General features: G+C 39.6%; 1 protein-coding gene across 5 annotated transcripts in view; it reads left to right on the forward strand.

Annotated features, from left to right (window-relative positions):
• The window catches only part of LOC5570290 (protein disabled), a 57,659-nt gene that overhangs the window by 34,257 nt on the left and 4,529 nt on the right, over positions 1-18,873 (forward strand). For all 5 annotated transcript variants that reach the window (XM_021843298.1, XM_021843297.1, XM_021843299.1 and 2 more), the window contains 4 exons: positions 1,157-1,711; positions 1,773-2,114; positions 9,456-12,159; positions 18,696-18,809. In XM_021843298.1, the coding sequence (XP_021698990.1) occupies positions 1,157-1,711; positions 1,773-2,114; positions 9,456-12,159; positions 18,696-18,809 (3,715 nt within the window). The remainder of the gene's footprint in view (positions 1-1,156; positions 1,712-1,772; positions 2,115-9,455; positions 12,160-18,695; positions 18,810-18,873) is intronic.

The following is an 18,873-nucleotide window of genomic DNA, read 5'->3' on the forward strand; positions in this document are numbered from 1 at the left end:
ACCGCTATGACTAATATAGGTCCCAGCCTGGTGGATAATAATTCTTTGATGAATGTTTGACGAATTCCCTATGAAAGAATCTTGGAAGTAATCTAAGGAGAAAACATGGATGTTGAAATCCCAGGGGGCAATATATAGTGGATTTGAATGAATTTCTAGAAAACTTCTAAGGGAATTTGCGGAAAAGTTTTGAGAGATATTTTTGGAATAATTTCTCCCGAAGTCCATGGGATAATTCCCGGAGATATCCCTGGAGGAAACACTGAAAAAGAAATCCGTGGAGGAAGTATTGAAGTAATGTCGAACGATATCTTGTAGAGAACCCTGAAGAAATATTTAAACGAATTTAGAACTGTATAAAGAAATTTCCTATATAATACCTAAGTAATTTCTTTGAGCAAAACGTAAAAAAAAATCTTGAAGACTCTTTTGAGGATTTAGGAACGTTTTTACAATGCTTCAAACTTTTATGTGAGTGTGACTAATGTCGACAGCTTCATTTTCTTCGGCAAGCTTCCCATAAGCACCGTGAGTTAATCTGTTATTCTATTATCGACAACTCGATAGCCATCGCATTCTGAGCCGCAAATATTTCTATTAATGACTACTTTGGTGAACATGTTTGGCTAGTCTTGAAAATTTCATAAAAGTGAACCTGACATAACAAAGAATTCTATGAATGTATTCAATTGAGGCCTTTAGGTTGACAAGAATACTCGACAAGGACCATGATTTACTATCAAATTCTTTAACTTCTTTAGATATATACTCAAATATTCGAAAATTATTCAATATTCAATCATATTTCTAAACCGAATAGTGCTGTCCATGCCAGTTTAATGATCTGCAGCTTGTAGCTTAATACACCCGATTTTGCTTTTGTACGGATTTTTTTTACACGGCCGTGCAAAAAAAGTTTCCATACATTTTTTCCACCAAAACCTTATTTCGAGAAATGGTGTTACTTTTTTTGCACGGTTTTTGAAATTTTGAACTGAAAACTTTTTTTACACGGTACGCATCCCCCGTGCAAAAACAAAATCGGGTGTAATATAATAGAAATTCTGTCTTTTCAGTGGCGAACTCGCCAAGGGCGAAATATTGAGGCTGAAGCACAAAATAATCATAATTCACCATCATCTTCTTTCATCCGCAGGATTCTCTCTATCACCATCCAGTGCATAAAATATCGTTTATCGCGCAGGACATGACGGATTCGCGTGCATTTGGCTATATTTTTGGGTCGCCCGATAGCGGGCATCGCTTTTTCGGCATAAAAACCGACAAAGCCGCCAGTCAGGTTGTGCTGGCCATGCGGGACTTGTTTCAGGTCGTGTTTGAACTGAAGAAAAAGGAAATCGAGCTGGCACGGCAGCACATCCAAAGCAAAATAACTGCCCACGAACATCAAGCCGTGGCAATGGCAGTCAAAAGCTCCGACGGCTACGGGAAAAGCTTGACCAGCGATGGGACCTCCAGTTCGTTGACGAGTTCCAATTTAGGGGGCGCTAGTGGCGTAAGCAGTTCCAAAGCAACGGTTAAATGTGAGAAATCGCCAGAATCCGTCGCTGATTTAGTAGATTTAGAGCAAGAACTCAGTTCTATTCAACGGGGGATTACGCAAATGGAACGGATAACACCGAGTGAAGTCCCTTCGAAAAGTGTTATCGATGATGATCCGTTTGGAGATTCGTTCACTAATATGCCACCGGTACTGAATTAAATATTTGTTTTATCTCCAAAAACTCACTATTTTTCTACTTGATTCGTAGGCTTATAATTTACTGCCCCCTCCAGAATCAAGCAAACGCCATCAAAAGCAAACCCACAAATCAACGGAGAATCTTCCCGCAACAGAGACCAGTTCAGCAGTACCGTCATCATCGCCACCAGCTCCTCCAACGTCTTCAACGCCGGCACCTCAAACCACCGTGGCAATACCCCCTCCCCCAAGCAGCTCTACTCCAGCCCCTACAACCGGCGGGTCAACCATGTCGTCTAGCAATTCCAATCAGAACGATGATTGGCTCAACTCACCCCCCAATACTTCACGATTCGATCCAGAGCCAGTGAAGTACTCCGACGAGCTGAATCTGAACGACGATGGATTTAAGGTGTGTTAAAATGCAGCTTAATTTTTTACCGCAATAAAGGTTATCAATATTCAACCGCAATAAAGGTTATCAATATTCAATATGATAACCTTTATTTCTCGATATTTTTGCACCATTTTTTTCACAAGTTCTAAAAAAACTCTTCTAGTTTAAGAACCTATGTCGATATGTGCCATTGGTGATCTGGTTTTAAAGATATTAAGATATTCCTTGGGGGACCGACATTCTCCATATAAAATGTCCTTTGCGGTCATTTTGTTTTACGTCAATTTATCACAAAAATAAAATGTGAGCTACACTAAACTAGGTAATAAGGAGCTTCTCTGAAAAAATCATACAAATCAGTTTAGTTTCTAGGAGGTATCTTAAAAATATGATACGATGTTTTTTTTTAAGTTTTCAAGATCTTTATTTGGCCAGCGTGGTACCAGACACATGAATGCTCATTACTCAGAGACGGCTGCACCAAAATGCTTCATTTTTTCCCAACATACTCTCATTAATGTATTGCTCCGATAAGTGAATAACCGAATACGATAAAAATTATGTATCCTGAGATATTCACATGGGTTATAGCTACGCGTCGGTACCCCAAGGAATTTCGGAATATCTAAGGATCTAGTTGACAAAGGAACAATATTGAAACAGATTCAAAAAATTAGAAGAGTTTTTTGAGAACTTGTGAAATAATGGTGTAAAAATATCGAAAAACATAAAAGTTATCGAAGTTTGAATATAATTTTGGAACAGCCATTACTCTAAAACTAGCCATTCGATTTCAAATCTTCTTTCACAGTCATAAAGCTTGACTCTTCAACTAATAAATAAAAATATTCTACATAGTCGCAGCAAGGTACAAAGAGTCTTAAGTGGGGTGTGAAAATATGTCTTCCTAAAAAAAAGCGTTGCAATGGTTCAGAGCTCATATCTCAGCCACCAGACAAAAATATTATAGGGAGTCGATGCCGGTTATGGACCCTTTGCGTATTATGGACCCCCTACAGAAAAACATAAAATTAACACTCAAAGCAACCTTATTCCTATGAAAATCCACCGGGGGAACTTCGATTGCATTGTTAGTCAGCAGTTTCAGGCAAAATATTTGGTTTGAGGCGCATAAATACAGATATTTGAACAGTTTTGTAAATGAAACCACACAAGAGGGTCCATAATACGCATTTCCAGGTGGGTCCATAATAGGCTCGTCGGCAGCGAGCCGGATTACATGGGAATCAAATGGAGGGTCCATAATACGCAACGTCAAATTTGTAAACAATCCTATTATGGACCCCGGGAGGGTCCATAATAGGCATTCGGACAACAGTTTTTCAAATGTATATTTCTCTGGGAAAATCGTATGATTTTGTATGTTGCATGGGTGTATTGTGAAGTAAAGACATTGAACTTGTTATTAGACTCTACAAAACGTATATCTGCCTGATATATAATTGCGGAAAGGCGTCGAGAATGAATTTCAGCTACTAAGGGGTCCATTACTAGCATTGACACCCTAATTTTATTTCACTGCTGGAAATATTCAAAACCAGCATTGCTGGGAAAAATATTGAGCATAGTCGTGGCAAAGGCAAATATAGAATGAGGGGCTCCTATCTGAAATGTTTACCAACCCTATAAAAAAATATTTCAGTGCCACTATGCAAACAATTTTCGATTTTGTTTCATAATTTGACACTTCTGGTGTAAATCTTCAAATGAAAAATACTCAGCATGGTCGTAGCAAGGAAAAACAGTAATAAGGGGCTCCCATTAAAAATATGCCTAAAAACTTCAAAAAATCATAACTTTATAATGAGCAAACCGATTTTTGATTTTCTTTCACCATTTGAATGCCTAAAGTTGTGTTTTCAGAGAAAATAATATTACACATGGTCGTAGTAAGATTTAAGGTTTTTAAGGGGTATGCTCTATTGCTTGGTACCGTTTGCCTGGAAATCGAAATTAATAGCTATGACATGTAGTTTTTTCTCGATATAGTTGATTATCGAAGTGAACTTGATAAGTTTTAATAAAGATATACATTTTTGAAAACACTAAAAATTTAATTTACCTAAAAAACTACAAAAAACCCTTTTTTAACCTGGAGCTCAAAATTCAAAGCAATGACATGTACTTTTTTCACCATAAAATTAGTTGCACAAGTCAAGTGAAGAACTTTGAATAAGAAAATAAACTTCTGATTACACTCAAAATTTATTTTACCTGAGAAACTGCTAAAAACTCAATTTCTTGAGTATGTCTGCTAGTAAATCAAAATCCAAAGCAATGACTAGTAGTTTTTTCGTTATAAGTTTGGTAACTTCACTACTACAATCAATTTGATGTTGAAAAAAAGACACATTTTTGCTTTGAATATTTCTTTACAAAGAATAAATATCTATTTAACTTGCTTTTGCGTAGATTTTTGATTTTGATTTTTACAAAGAATAAATATCTATTTAACTTGCTTTTGCGTAGATTTTTGGATAAAATTAATTTTTAGTGTAACCAAAAAATTGTAGCACTCCTCAAACATGTTAACTTGACTTCTAAATCAATTTGATGTTGGAAACAGTAGTATCGATTTGAATTTTTATTCACAAGCACATATATTTAGTTGACAGGTTTTCACGAAGTACCTTGATTAAAATAAATTTGTAGTGTAATCAGGAATATCTATTTCTACTCTAACAGATTTACAGGTATACAAGCTCATGAAATAGGGTTTCTCGTAGATTCTTAGGTTGAATAAGTTTGAAATGTTATCAGAAAATGTCTATTTCTTCTCGAAAATGTTCGCTTAACTTCTATAAGCATGTTCATATCGAAAAAAAACTATTTGCCATGGCTTTGGATTTCGACCTACAGGCAGACATACTCATGAAATTGAGTTTTTAGCAATTTCTTTGGTAAAAGAAATTTTGAGTGTAATCAGAAGTTTCTTTTCTTATTCAAACATCTTTACTTGACTTGTGCAATTAACTTGATGGCGAAAAAAGTACATGTCATTGCTTTGAATTTTGTGATATAGACAAACAAAAAAAAACTTTTTACCGTTATTTTTTAGGTAAAAATAATAAACTATATGCCATAGCTTTGAATATTGATTTACAGGCAAGCGAGACCAACATGTAAAGCATACCCCTTAAAACCCTTATACCTTACTACGACTATGTGTAATATTATTTTTCTCTGAAAAACACAACTATAGGTATTGCATTGGGGAAAGAAAATCAGAAATCGGTTTGCTCACTTTATAAGTTATGATTTTTTGAAGTTTTTGAGCAATTTTGTAATGAAAGCCCATTATTACAAGTTTTCCTAGCTACGACCATGTTGCATATTTTTCATTTGATGATCTACACTAAGTAGTGTACCAAGGACGTAGCCTGGATTGTCAACAACAGGGAGGTACAACTTCAAAGGCATTATTTCGTATCCGTTTTGTGTAGTTATTATAAACCCTTGCATGAAACTTAGCAAGGAGGTAAGGCGATTTATTGCAGATGCATGCTTTGCTAACCTATGTATTTATAGCTCTTAGGATTCCTCCATGAAACCCTACAGTGATTTCTCCATAAATTTTTCTAGAGGTTCATTCAGGGATTGCTACAGGGATTCCTTCTTAAAATTATCCAGAAATTTCTCCAAAAAATTATTCAACGAGAGGAGTTATTTTAGGAATTTCTTGAAAAATTCTTCCAGAATCCCTAGAGGAATTATAGTTGTAAGTTCTGATTAAATCCCTGGAGTTAGTCATTTGGGAATCTCTGGAAGAATTTCTTTAGAAAGTCTTGGATGAAACTATGTTACAAATTTGGATACATAAAAAGAATCTTTGAAGAAATATCTGTAACAACCCCTGGAGAATAACTTGGAAAACTCTATGAAAAATATTGTAGGAATTCATGAAAAAACTTCTTGTAGAACACCGGAATTGGCATTTGATTTAATAATTTTCAAGGTTTAGAAGTTTTACGGTTTATACTGCCGTTCTATGCATTTTTGTCCCGCTTTACATGGAACATGCGACAAGTAGGCGTAGAAGGGCAGTATAGCCAGGGACCAATTGAAAGATTCAGTAAGATGGCTCAAAAGATATGTAAGAATCATCATAACAGATTCGAATTTCCCTTCACATTTTTGTTTTACAGTTCCACTTGCTTTAACAATGGAATTTGTTGAAGTTTCTCCAGAAATTACTCAAAATACTTACAGTAGCAATTTCTCCAGGGATTGCTCCATAAATTTTCGCAGAAATTTCTCTATGGTGAGAGAAACTTTCGATCGCAATCGCATCCGTATTTTTTAGACCAGTTCCGATAGGGATTCATTCCATTCCTTTAGAGATTTTTTTTCCAGAAATAGCTTCAGCGACTCCTCCAGCCTGCATTCATTCATGCTGGAAAATCTCTACAGGGCTTCTTCCAGAGGCAAATCTCTACATGGATTCCTCCAGGAAAGTCTCTTCGTATCATCTTGGATTTATTCATAAATTCCACCAAGAATCTATATCAGCGATATCGCCAGAGATCCCTCCATTAAAATTTTTACAGTGATTTTTCAAAAGATTTCTCCCAGGGTTACTCCTGGGTGCTCCGATAGGGCGATATTCAAAACTGAAAAGGCAATAGATGGCTTTTTCAGTGGTAGTAAAAACGAAATCCTTAAGCAAGGAAAGCACCATGGAACATGAACTAAACAGTAAAAGTTATGTATTCACATTACGCTTGATCACTAATCACTACTTTTTCGATCCAGTTTTCTAATTCCTTGTAATTCATATTTTTCATTATTTTCCATATGTTTGACAGTTCTCCGACTACCATTCTCCCATGCGTTTGTGTTAGAAGTTTGAGAAATTTGAGAATCCAGCGTAGCGCGATCATTGAGTGGAAAACAAATATCAGTTTTGCCGCTCGGCGGCCAGTGAGAGAAACTAAATATTTGAAAGGTTGTTGTCTGTACTTTTTGCGACTGGCGCCAACTCTGGAGATATCCCTGAAGCAATATCTGGAGATATCCCTGAAGCAATCCCTGAAAGAATTTCTGGAGGAATCCTTAGAGATATTCCTAGTGGAATCCCAGTAAAGATTTATAAACTTAGGAGAATCACAAGAGGCATTTCTGCAGGAACACCTTTTGAAATCTCTGGGAGAATCCTTGTAAAGATTTTCCTGGAGAAATTCCTAAAATAATCCTTGGAGGAATCACTGGAGCAATTGCTGAAGGTATTCCTGGAGGCCTATCGGAACCAGTCTGAAAAATTCTGTTTGCGACCAAAAGTTCTTCTTAGAGGAATCTCTGACGAAATCCCTGGAGAAATCGCTTATGCACATATCAGCTATCAAAGTTAGAAAGTCGTCTGTAAATCCATGACCATAGAAAGCCGCTGTTGCTATGTAGAGAAAAATTATGCCGACACTTAAAGTGACGAACCTTTCAAAGTTTGTTGAATAAAGTGAACCTTTTGCAAGTCTACACTTGTAGTGTCGAACCATTCAAAGTTTTTTTTTAATTACAAAAATAAAAGTAAAAAGAAAAAGGAGTTTTGAAAAAAAAAATAGACATAAATAATTTATGAATCAGAGTTTATGTCAACACTCACAGTGACGAACCTTTCGAAGTTTGTTGAAAAATCATATTTACGTCTCACCGTTGTAACGATTAAAGGTGCTGTCATACATATTTTATAGATTAGAAATAGTAGCATGAAACGAGCTCACCAAATGATCCGTCATCCTTGAGCAGCAACAATCCTCTTTCAGCTTCACTCGTTTGCTCGGCAATATAAAAGTACTCAGAGAAAATAGGCACGCGACCCGAGAGGAAAAACAACTGACGACTGCTCAGGCTTTCTTGACGCACTGCCCAGGAGCAAGCGTCAACGTCGAAAGTTCAAAAAGAACTAATCGAACGCGGCACTTTTTCACTTTACTCGTCCAATGCGCGACATGTTTGATCTTGCCCTCATCGCCGGCCCCCGCAGGAGCAAGCGTCAAGGTCGAAGGATCAAACACAACTCCCTTTTCGTGCAGCTTTCAATATGCCATTGAAAAATACGTAAAAAGAACTTTCAATATACAACGAAACACCCAAGCAGGATTGAGCGAGTGCTTTCTTGATATTGTACACAAAAAAGAATCACAGTTGACTGTCTAAATTAGTAAGCATGTTTATTCGCATGAAAAGGCATGTTTGCTAAATAGACATCACGTATGTGACGATCGATGTCAGACTGATTGAGAAAAACTTCACTGCAATATCACGCTAAGATCTGGAATATACCCGGTAGCAAAATCGCTTACAAGTAGTGTAAAAATGTGTTCAAGATATCATTCTTGTGCAGGGCCATACTAGTTTTCTCTGTAGCGTTCCAATTTTGGTACATATGCCTTATCGAAGCAAAAAACTCAAAGTCCTGAAGGATTCTGACTTATACCTAGAATTAAAACATAATTTATCTTAACCCTCTAATACCCAACCCCGCCTTTAGACGGGGTACACTTTGGAATTTTGTGTATTTTTTCGTAGCTCGCAAATCAAAATGATTTTATTTTTGGCTTATACCTTGACTCATAACACGCATATAAGAAAAGTTTTTTATGATTTTTGAAACTTTTTTGTATTTTTAGAAATTGTTTGAAAAATTGAATTCTTATATAACCTACAAATGCCTGGGCTTCATTTAACGTGTAATATAAACAATCGTACCTTTTATATTTTTCTACGATTAACCTATCACAAACGAAGAGCCTGGTGGTATTAAAATCATTTCAAACCTGTTTTTCCGTTAGTTACACGGAAAATAAAATACGCTCCGAAAAAAAATTAAAAATTTAATATTTTTAAAAATACCGTAACAATTTAAATTTTTATTATTGCCAAAAATCAACTACTAGAATAGGCTTCTAGAAAAAATGAAAAAAGCTAGGGATGTTCAAAAATGAAAATTATAAAAATCAAAAACCAAAATTTAAAAATTTGCGAATAAAAATAAATAAATGCCCAAAACGTGTTTAGAACGATTTTAGATAACGAAAAATAATACTTAAATCGAAAATAAAAATTTGGGTATTAGAGGGTTAATAGACGTAGACAGGAAGGCTTTTAAATATACAGTCAAAGCTCGATATTACAGCAACTTTTGAAGCGACAAAAGCTCTGTACTAACTTAGTTTTCTTACTAATGAAATAATTTTCGAATCGAAGAAGTAATCGAACTCTCACTTCTCGACACGATACGCCTACATAACAGACGATACTATTCGCACACTGCTACGAAAGCCCACAAAGATTTATTTCTTATAAGTACTTTAATGACTAAATTCTGTTTCGTTCCAGCAATCATATTCAACCACCCCTCAACCATCTTCCTATACGGACGCATTTACGGATCTGGATCCTTTAGGAACGGGAAAAATAAAGCCATACATCGATAAGAAATATTTCTTCCAGGAGTTGAAGAATCCGCCCAAGAAGGTGCTGAAGGACCTCTCTGGACAAGATAGCTCATTCAATGCCAACTTCTCATCGGAAGATCTCCAACGTCAGTCACCACAGACGGTTCCAAAAAGCACAAATTCTGCCACAAACGAAATGTTTAATCCCACGTTTGATGATGGTGGTCCAAGATCAAAGGATCAGGGGTCTGCAGATTTTTCAGATCCCTTTGGCAACAAATCAGTTGATCCGTTTATGGAGGATGATGATTTCTCCAAACTGCATATCGATCCATTTGAAATGAAGTTTTCGAGGAATAGCTCTCCACGACAAATCGAGAATAAGGGCAGCGATGAAGGTATGGTAAAATCCACATCCAAATCTGAAGAAAGCAAAAACGACGAAAGCCCGGTGGCATATAATGGACCACTTCAGGTCAATTTGCCTCCAGAGAGCTGGGCACACTATATTAGTCAAAAACGCCTGGAGCGCCAAAATTCCGATTCAACTGCTCCTGGACAAGGAGTAACGAGTTTAGCCAGAAATCGTCCCAATGTATTCAAGCAGAATACTGTAGATGTGATATCCAGTATCAGCAGTAGTTCTAAAAAGATGAAACCCAATCTGTTTGGACAGAAGTTTTCCAAACGGGATTCAAATAGCATAAACATGCGCCGTCTACAAGAAAGTGATTCGCTCAGCGAAAATGAAACAGCTCCAGAACCTCCTCCCCGTCCCGATTCAGGATCGCACATAGAACCACCTCCGCTGCCTCCAAAGAGACAATTTGCTGATATTGTTATACGACCAACTATTCGATCTTGTCTGTCGATCACATCGAGTTCCGGTGGGTCAACCAAAGAACGCTACGATTACGTCGCAGCTAAATTCGAATCGAAAAATCAACCTGTGACGGACGCACCACCTTTGCCGTTACCTTCACGGAAAGTCAATAGACATGATGGCTCTTCTCCAGGACGTCCGTTTAAGAAATTAACTGATGAAGATGACTATCTACAGCCCATTCCAGCAAAGTCCGAGATTCCTACGTTACTACCACCTCCACAACGCAAAGAAGCATCCAAAACAAGGGCAGCTCGAAAATCGGAAACTGATCCACGTAACCTAGATGAGCCAACACCTCCAGCTCAATCAAAATCACCCACGGTACGGGACAAAGAATCGCTTTTGCCGGACATTACTCTAAGTCAATTATTAACGCTAGGTATTGATGAGCTAGCAACCAAACTTAACGTCCCGGTTACCAAACTAAGCACAATGACCCTGGTTGAACTAACTTCATATCTATCAGAATTCATCGAGAATAGCAAAACTTCGCCGTCATCGGCAACATCTTGGAATCAGGAAGCAGAAAACAACGACTCTCCGGTATTTAAAGTTAACTTTGACGATCATAACGATGCAACGTTTGTTGCGAAATTTGACGATAACTTTGGCGAAGACAATACATTTGTCGCGAACTTCGACAATCTAAATCTTCAACCTGCTTCTCAAACATCGATCAACCATACATCAGCTGCTCCAGTCGTTGATAAATATGCCGTTTTCAGAGAGATAATTGAGCAAGAAATTGGCCCAGAACCTCAAAAGACTGAACAGGAGAAAACAGGCCCGGATTTATCTACACTTGATTTCGATAGAGAAGTAGCAACCGAAATGAACAGATTATCACCGAATATTATTGGCGAACAATTTTCGTTATCTCCGTCACAGTTACAAACATTCCCCGCAACCAGTCCCGTGCCACCTGTACCTTTGACGAAGATCGATACCAAGATCACTGAAGTAATCTCACACGCCAAAGATCGATACGCAGCATTAAGAGACATTATATTAGTTGAAGACCTGTTTGAAAAACCAACGCCTCCTCCTGGCTCCAATGCCCCAATAGCTCGAATGGAATCTTCCTCATTCGAGGACCAAAATACGGAAGATGAACATCGCTTCGAAGCTAACTTTGACGATATGCCTCCGATGGAAAGTCAATCTCCAGAAATCAATATTTCCGACGCAGATATTAATGATGAATATCCACCTTTGGATGAAACTCGAACTCAATCTACGTTACAAGGTCTTGAACCGCCAGAATCTCATAGCATAAGCTTCCGTAATACTCCCAAAGAAGACCTTGAAATAGATGCATTCATGCAGAAAGCCGTATCCAACCTATCTCTGCATAGTACAGGCCAGCTATCACCAGGGCCAGCACAATCAGCAGGTGGTGGCTTAACGGTGAAATCACCTCAACTACAAAGCACATCGACTTCGCCTATGCGACCGCTGCAAAGCAAATCTCCAGTAGCAGAGGGCAGTAGTTTACCACCGCAAGCAACTTCGATCGAAAATCTAACAAGGACTACTCTGAACGACATGAGTACCTCGCCGATTCCACTCTCGAAGACTTCGATGAGTGCAAGAGGTGGCAGTTCAAAGCCGTCGCCAATGACGAAGTCCCCCATGGATGTTGCCTTTGCTGATGAGGGTACTAACGATGCAAAAAAGAGCGTAGAATCATTGCAGAAACGTTCATCTGGTTCGCTTAGTGACGGAGGAGAAACGTCACCGGAAGCGGAACGTAATCGAGGTAAGTTTTTGAATCATGAGATTAGTTGCAGTCTGTTGAAAACATGGTTCTTCAATAGATACCGTTCGGTATGCACTTGCTACTCTTAAGCACATGATCCTGTACCGTACATAAATCAAACCTTGCTCGGTTACTCGCGAGTAAACGTTCCCGAGCTTGTTGGTACTTCTTTTGACATGTTCTCCCGAGCAGACGGGTGCGGACTTATTCACACCTAGGGACGTTCCGATATTGGGAAGTATCGATATTTGATTCGATACGTTTATCGAATCGAAGTATCGATACCACCGATATATTGAATCAAAGTATCGATATATCGCAATATCATTTGATACATTTGGAGGGCGCAAAATTCTTGCATCGCTTAGTTACGTAACGATTAGTTTTCTACGGTTCGCAAACAATTCCATGAACCCTCAATATAATTTGCATTTTGATAGATTTGGACATAAATAAAGTTTTGTTTATATGAATCATATAACAATTGGTATGTGAACTGCTTTCAATTATTTAAAAATCAATTGTATGACGCGAAAACCCTACAATTGTTCTTTAAATATTGGTTTACGATATATCGGAAGGGAATATCGATACCACCGATATATTGAATAGGAAATATCGATACCAAAATATCGAATATCGAAAGCAAAGTATCGATATTCCGATATATCGGAAGTATCGGAACGTCTCTATATCACACCTAGCCAGTTCCCGAGTCTGTGATGTTTGTTATGTATTTGGTATACACTAGACTGGCCCATAAACAAAAAAGTTGTAAAACTCAACGGGGCACACCCTAGATATGAGCCTTAGGGTAAGAAAAACGCTCTCTCAAAATTTCAACTCAATTGGTTGCTCCACCAGCTGGCGCATTAGATTTGAAGTTTGTATGGGATATTCGTCTCAAATATATTGAAAATTGATCCTATGTCACTGTTTCGTTCCGTATACTAATTGTTCGCGTTCAAATAAGTCCAGAATGACAAATTCACTAGTTGATACCCTAATGAACATAATTGCAGAAGGTTGTATCTGGATTTAATCTAATTTTCATGACTCTTTCTGTTGTTGAACACAGCAACAATTTGTGAATATTAAGCAGCACGCAATTTGGACATCGACGGAAAATTGTGGCAGGCATTTGAAAATTACAAGCGTTAGCCAACAGCTGAAGCATATATGACCATCTGTCAACCAATCAGGGCCCTTCCGACTATATTTCAGTTAAATCCGCTAGAAATTTACATGAATCTGCCACAAAACAAACCCAGCCACGCTCAACAATCACGCGACCGAGAGAACGCTCCGCATTGTTGACTGCTCTTTCAATCACTTCTCGAAGAAACCGCCAACCGTCGAAGCGATTCTGTGATACACTCAGTTTACGCAGAACGTGTTCAACTTTCGTCAGCCACCTACTAAGGCGGTAAAACAGCCGAGAGAGCTCGGTCGTGTAGTTAATGCTCCAGAGGTCGCGAGTTCAAATCCCGATTAGAACTTTTTTTTATATATTCATCTAGTTTTGTAGCTAATTATAGCTCATTTTCAAACCAACAGCAATGTAATTTTAAGATCACACGGAGTCCTTTTGTTACATTCGACTCGCTATAATTTTACAGGTTTCGTTCGTACTGTGTAGTGTTTTTGACATTCTGGGTCCAATTGAACGCGATAATCAATTTTCCTGAACCAAACAGTAGATGATGTGCTTTTGCTCATATGTTTGAGCTGAAAATCTCATATTAACTTCAATTCAAATGCGCCAGCTCATGGAACGACCAAATGAGCTGATTTTTTCAGAAAGGCTTCCTCTAACCCCAAGAAATAATCCTGGGGGGTGCCTCGTGGAATCATTCAACTTTACTTTTCTCCCATACTGAGCTGGGCCAGTCTAGTATACACTCGTGAGCTGCTTCGTGATGTGAACTTTTGTATTACTGCCTGCACGTTAGGCCTTCCCTTATTTTTCGAAATTGCGAAATGTTATAGGTTCGTCATTGTAAAGTGCTCGTTTTGGTAAGAAAAAAAATCAGGTAAAAATTTGAAGTTCGTACGTGGACGGTAAGTGGTCCCCCAACGACCCTTAAGGTATTAGGTGTAGATAATCCTTCTTATTTTTTCTTCTTTCTGGCGTTACGTCCCCACTGGGACAGAGCCTGCTTCTCAGCTTAGTGTTCTTATGAGCACTTCCCCAGTTATTAACTGAGAGCTTACTATGCCTATGACCATTTTTGCATGCGTATTTCGTTTGGCAGGTACGAAGATACTCTATGCCCTGGGAAGTCGAGAAAATTTCCAACCCGAAAAGATCCTCGACCGGTGGGATTCGAACCCACGACCCATTTTTACCTGTTTTTTTTATTAAAACGAGCACTTTACAATGATGAACTAATAACATTTCGCATTTTCGAAAAATAAGGGACGGCCTACTGTACGTTCTTTCCAACCGCTTTAGGTTTCTGCTCGTTCTAAGCGATTTTAATCAGATTGATCCTCCATACCTTAGTATAGATAGCGCCACGCTTGCCAGTAGCTTGCGTTTGCTGGCAATTATAGAAGAGCTGTTAGACGTAATCCTCGAAAGCGCCGCTATAGCCGTAGATACCCTTTTGCAGGCATATTCAACGTGGCTAGCGAAGCTGAGTTTGTCATCTATTATTACCCCAAGATGTCTAAGGGATCGCTTGGACTCTATGGTGCAATCACCTACCGAGATAAGCGCCCGTTGTTCGGACTTGCGGTTATTGACCTCCATCCCCTCAGTCTTGTGATGGGCCAGTTCTAGTTTCCTAGTCTTCATCCATTCCTCGACTAGAGATAGAGTGCACTGCTGTCAACTATACTTCCTCCATCGATTCGCCATAGACCACTACGGTGATGTCGTCGGCGAAGCCAACAATCTTAACACCCGTAGGAAGGGGCAGCTTCAGTACGTCATCGTACATCGCATTCCATAAAATCGGGCCCAGGATTGAACCTTGAGGTACTACCGCGGTAATTCGAACCCTTTTCTGCCCTTCCTCTGTGTCATACAGTAGAATCCTACCATCAAAATAGTATTCTAGAAGCTGCACCCCAGTATCATAAAGGAGATGGAATGCGTGGGCTATCGCTTCCTAGCTTGCGCTGTTGAACGCATTCTTTACATCCTGAGTGACAACCGCGAAGTAACGGATGCCTCCTTTTATGTTCAATTGCCGCCTCAGAGTAGATTTACCTTTCTTGAATCCAAACTGGTTGTTGGATTCAAACGTCTGCACCTTCCGTATACGGTACTAGCCTGTTGATGATCAATCTCTTCAACAACTTGTCCTTCGCATCTAGTAGACAGATAGGTCACCCGCTGGTTTCCCCGCCTTTGGTAATAGCATTAATGTCTGTCGCTGCTATACATCCGGGCAGATTCCTTGATTTATGCAGCGTTGCATCATGGTTCTGAACATGCCATTACCACTCTGTAAGCGTCACCCCACGGACTCGAGTTGGCACTCTGGCATAGACTATCAAAGCATGCCCGTTTTCGACTCCTTTTTGAGAGCTAATTCTGCCTTTCTGAATGCTGCACCGCGTTCTTCTCTTTGTGCATCTGTGCGTGCGCATTGCATTCTTCGTCTAGCCCGAAGGCAGATTGCTTGAAGATTTGCAATTGATCCGCACCACTAGTACACCGGTGGCCTGTTCTTTCTAGGAGGAGCCTTTCTCGGCATGGAAGCATCACAAGCTCGTGATATCACATCAACTATCTCTTCACCGTTTAGGTTCAGAGAGTTCCGTTCGCGATTCTGTACCATTTCTGAGGAAGGTACTCACTGTACCCACATTTGCCAGCTCTACATTTAAAGCGGCCAGGAATTCCAATAATAGTTGGGCTCTTTGTTTTGTGCAGCGGCTAATCCACTCCACTGCCCATGCATTAAAACCACCAGCTACTGGCTGCCGATTAGCCAGTTCGAGTGTCCGTTGGCTGCCCTGTCGACACATGTTAGGCACTTAGCTATTTGCTTACAATCGCTTGCCCTATGGCCTTCGGTGCCGCATTTTCTGCACATCTTTCTGTCGGGACCATTGCAATCCCACGACTTATGGCTCTTCCCGAAACACTTGAAGCAAACTTCAGGAGGCTGTTGTATGCCCAGCTGGGAAACCGACCAGCCTACTTTGAGTTTGGCCAAATTCTTCGCTTTGTTGGCCTCTGCAACCGCAGCCTAATCGTCGCCACCGGGGTGCCCTGCGGGCCCTTTCTAAGGTGGATGGCCTTACTGGCTACGTCGATGTCACACTGCTCTTTGAGGGCATCCGAGACCTCTGCTGCATCGGTGACCTCATTTAGATTTTTACACTGAATAGTCGTTTCTGCAGTCAGGGATCTTACATCAACCTCGTCGCCAAGTACTTCTTGTGCCAGCTGCTTATAGACTGCATTCTTTTACTTGGCGTCCTGTTTTAAGACTAGGATCATTTCACCAATCCTAGTCCACCTTATGCTTCGCACATCTTTGTCCAATGGCAATAACTTTTCCGTGCGTCGCATCGCCTTCAGAACCTCGGAGTATTTCGCTTCCTCCGTTTTGATAACGAGGGTCTCGCCTAAATTCCCACGTTTCGCTGCATTGAGGTGTTCTCTTTTCAATAGTTTATTACGTAATGGTCATTGGCAGTCATTACTCTAAGTCGATGCCTACTTCAATTTAGATTTATTCACCTACCGCCTACTACAGTATTCTTCTTGGGCTCCGTTTTCGGTTTCCTCTGTTGTTTCTTATTCCCAATTCGTATCCACGGGTTGCTGTTGCCTTGCGCCCGTGTTTTCTGTGGAGGCACTGCCTGGTTCGGGCTATCCCGTGACTCTTTTTTCTTGGCTTTCTTGGCCTTAGACTTGGTGTTGCTCTCTCCACTGTTGCCATGTCCTCTTGAGATTATGGACAAAAGGTCGAATGACAAAAGGTCGAAAGGACAAAAGGTCGAAAGTGATTTACTTGGTGGGAAATTTTTCCTTCATTAAAAAAATGATGTTCGACCTTTTGTCGTTCCATCTTCTGTCTTTTCGACCTTTTGTCTTTCGACCTTTGGCTTTCGACCTTTTGTCATAGATTCTCCTCTTGATCGCGGAGCTCGTGCCAGCTTTTCCGCTCTGGAGGACGGCCACGTAGGTCAAATTGCCCTTACACATACGTCCATACGTCCTTTCGACACATATCCGTTCTCGGAAGGTCCCCTCTTTCGCATCGCGTATCGAATAATATCATCAGATATATTCGAGTGCCTGGGGCCTTCCTTAGCCGAGTGGTTAGAGTCCGCGGTTATAAAGCAAAGTCATGCTGAAGGTGTCTGGGTTCGATTCCTGGTCGGTCCAGGATCTTTTCGTATTGGAAATTTCCTTGACTTCCTTGGGCATAGAGTATAATCGTACTTACCACACGATATACGAATGCGAAAATGGCAACTTTGGCAAAGAAAGCTCTCAGTTAATAACTGTGGAAGTGCTCATTGAACACTAAGTTGAAAAGCAGGCTTTGTTCCAATGAGGACGTCATGTTAAGAAGAACAAGAAGACATTCGCGTTGCCTGTGAAGGAAAACACTTCGGTCTGACCGACTTAGTGTTTCTTTTGCCTTCTGCCTTGTCAAGTTGTGCCTTGGCTTTCTCGTAGTCCTGCTTTGCAGCTAGTACTGATTATCGCAATTTCAGTAGACTTGCTCCCAAGTCTTTGCTGATATTGCATTTGCTCTTAACAAACTCGATGATGGCATCGAGTTGCTCACTTAACATGTTGCACTAGATCGGCCAGTCCGTCGTCACAGTGTTTAGGCTTTTGCCCTGTTCTCACTTAAGTTTATGTTGGTCGCCTCCTTTCTTGGCGGAAACCTTAGCCGGTTACTGATGGGTCCAGAAGCATGAGAAGGTATTGAGGGCTTCAAAAATTCTTAAATAAAAAAGGTACAATCATGTTGGTCTGATTATTTCGGATCTTATGAAAGACATAACCAAAATAACCATAGTAGTAAACAGCTATTCAGCGAGATCATGTTGAGGATCGTGGGTTCAAATTCCATCGGTCGAGCACAATTTCTGGTTGAACACTTTCTCGACTTCCCTGGGCATAGAATATTCTCGTACTTACCACACAATCTACGAATGCAAATATATGGTCAATTGACAAAGAAAGCTCTCAGTTAATAACTGTGGAAGTGCTCATAAGAACAATTAAGCTGAGAATCATCTTTTGAAATTATTTTGGAGAAAAATTGTGTTAAATGCATGAAATTGGCGTTGAAGTTTTATGCAAAATCCATAAAAGAATTTCTAGAAAAATCCTTTAGGGTATTTAAAGAGATTTTTTTCCACGATTTTGAAAGATATTTTGAAAAAAAAATCCCTAATGGTGGATTCTTAATGTTCTTGTACCTGCAAGCACTCTTGAACATATTACTGAAATAATCCATGCGGAATCCTTGTTGTGAGTTTTGGATAACACTTTGCGGGTGCTTTTATAATTACCTACAAGTTAGTTAACACATGTTCAAATCTATTTTCAGATGATAAAGCTTCAAAACTCACTCCGACTAACGCGTCTGAATCATGGGCAGTTTTTGACCAACCGGAACATTCAGCTGCACCGAAGAAAATCGAAGGAGGACGTCCACCGAAAGGTAACTATAGCCATATTTGCTGTAGCATCGGGCAATTTAGAATAAACATTGTTTTTCCTCTACA

Source organism: Aedes aegypti, chromosome 2 (genome assembly GCF_002204515.2).
Source record: "Aedes aegypti strain LVP_AGWG chromosome 2, AaegL5.0 Primary Assembly, whole genome shotgun sequence".
In the NCBI taxonomy this organism is placed as follows: Eukaryota; Metazoa; Arthropoda; class Insecta; order Diptera; family Culicidae; genus Aedes; species Aedes aegypti.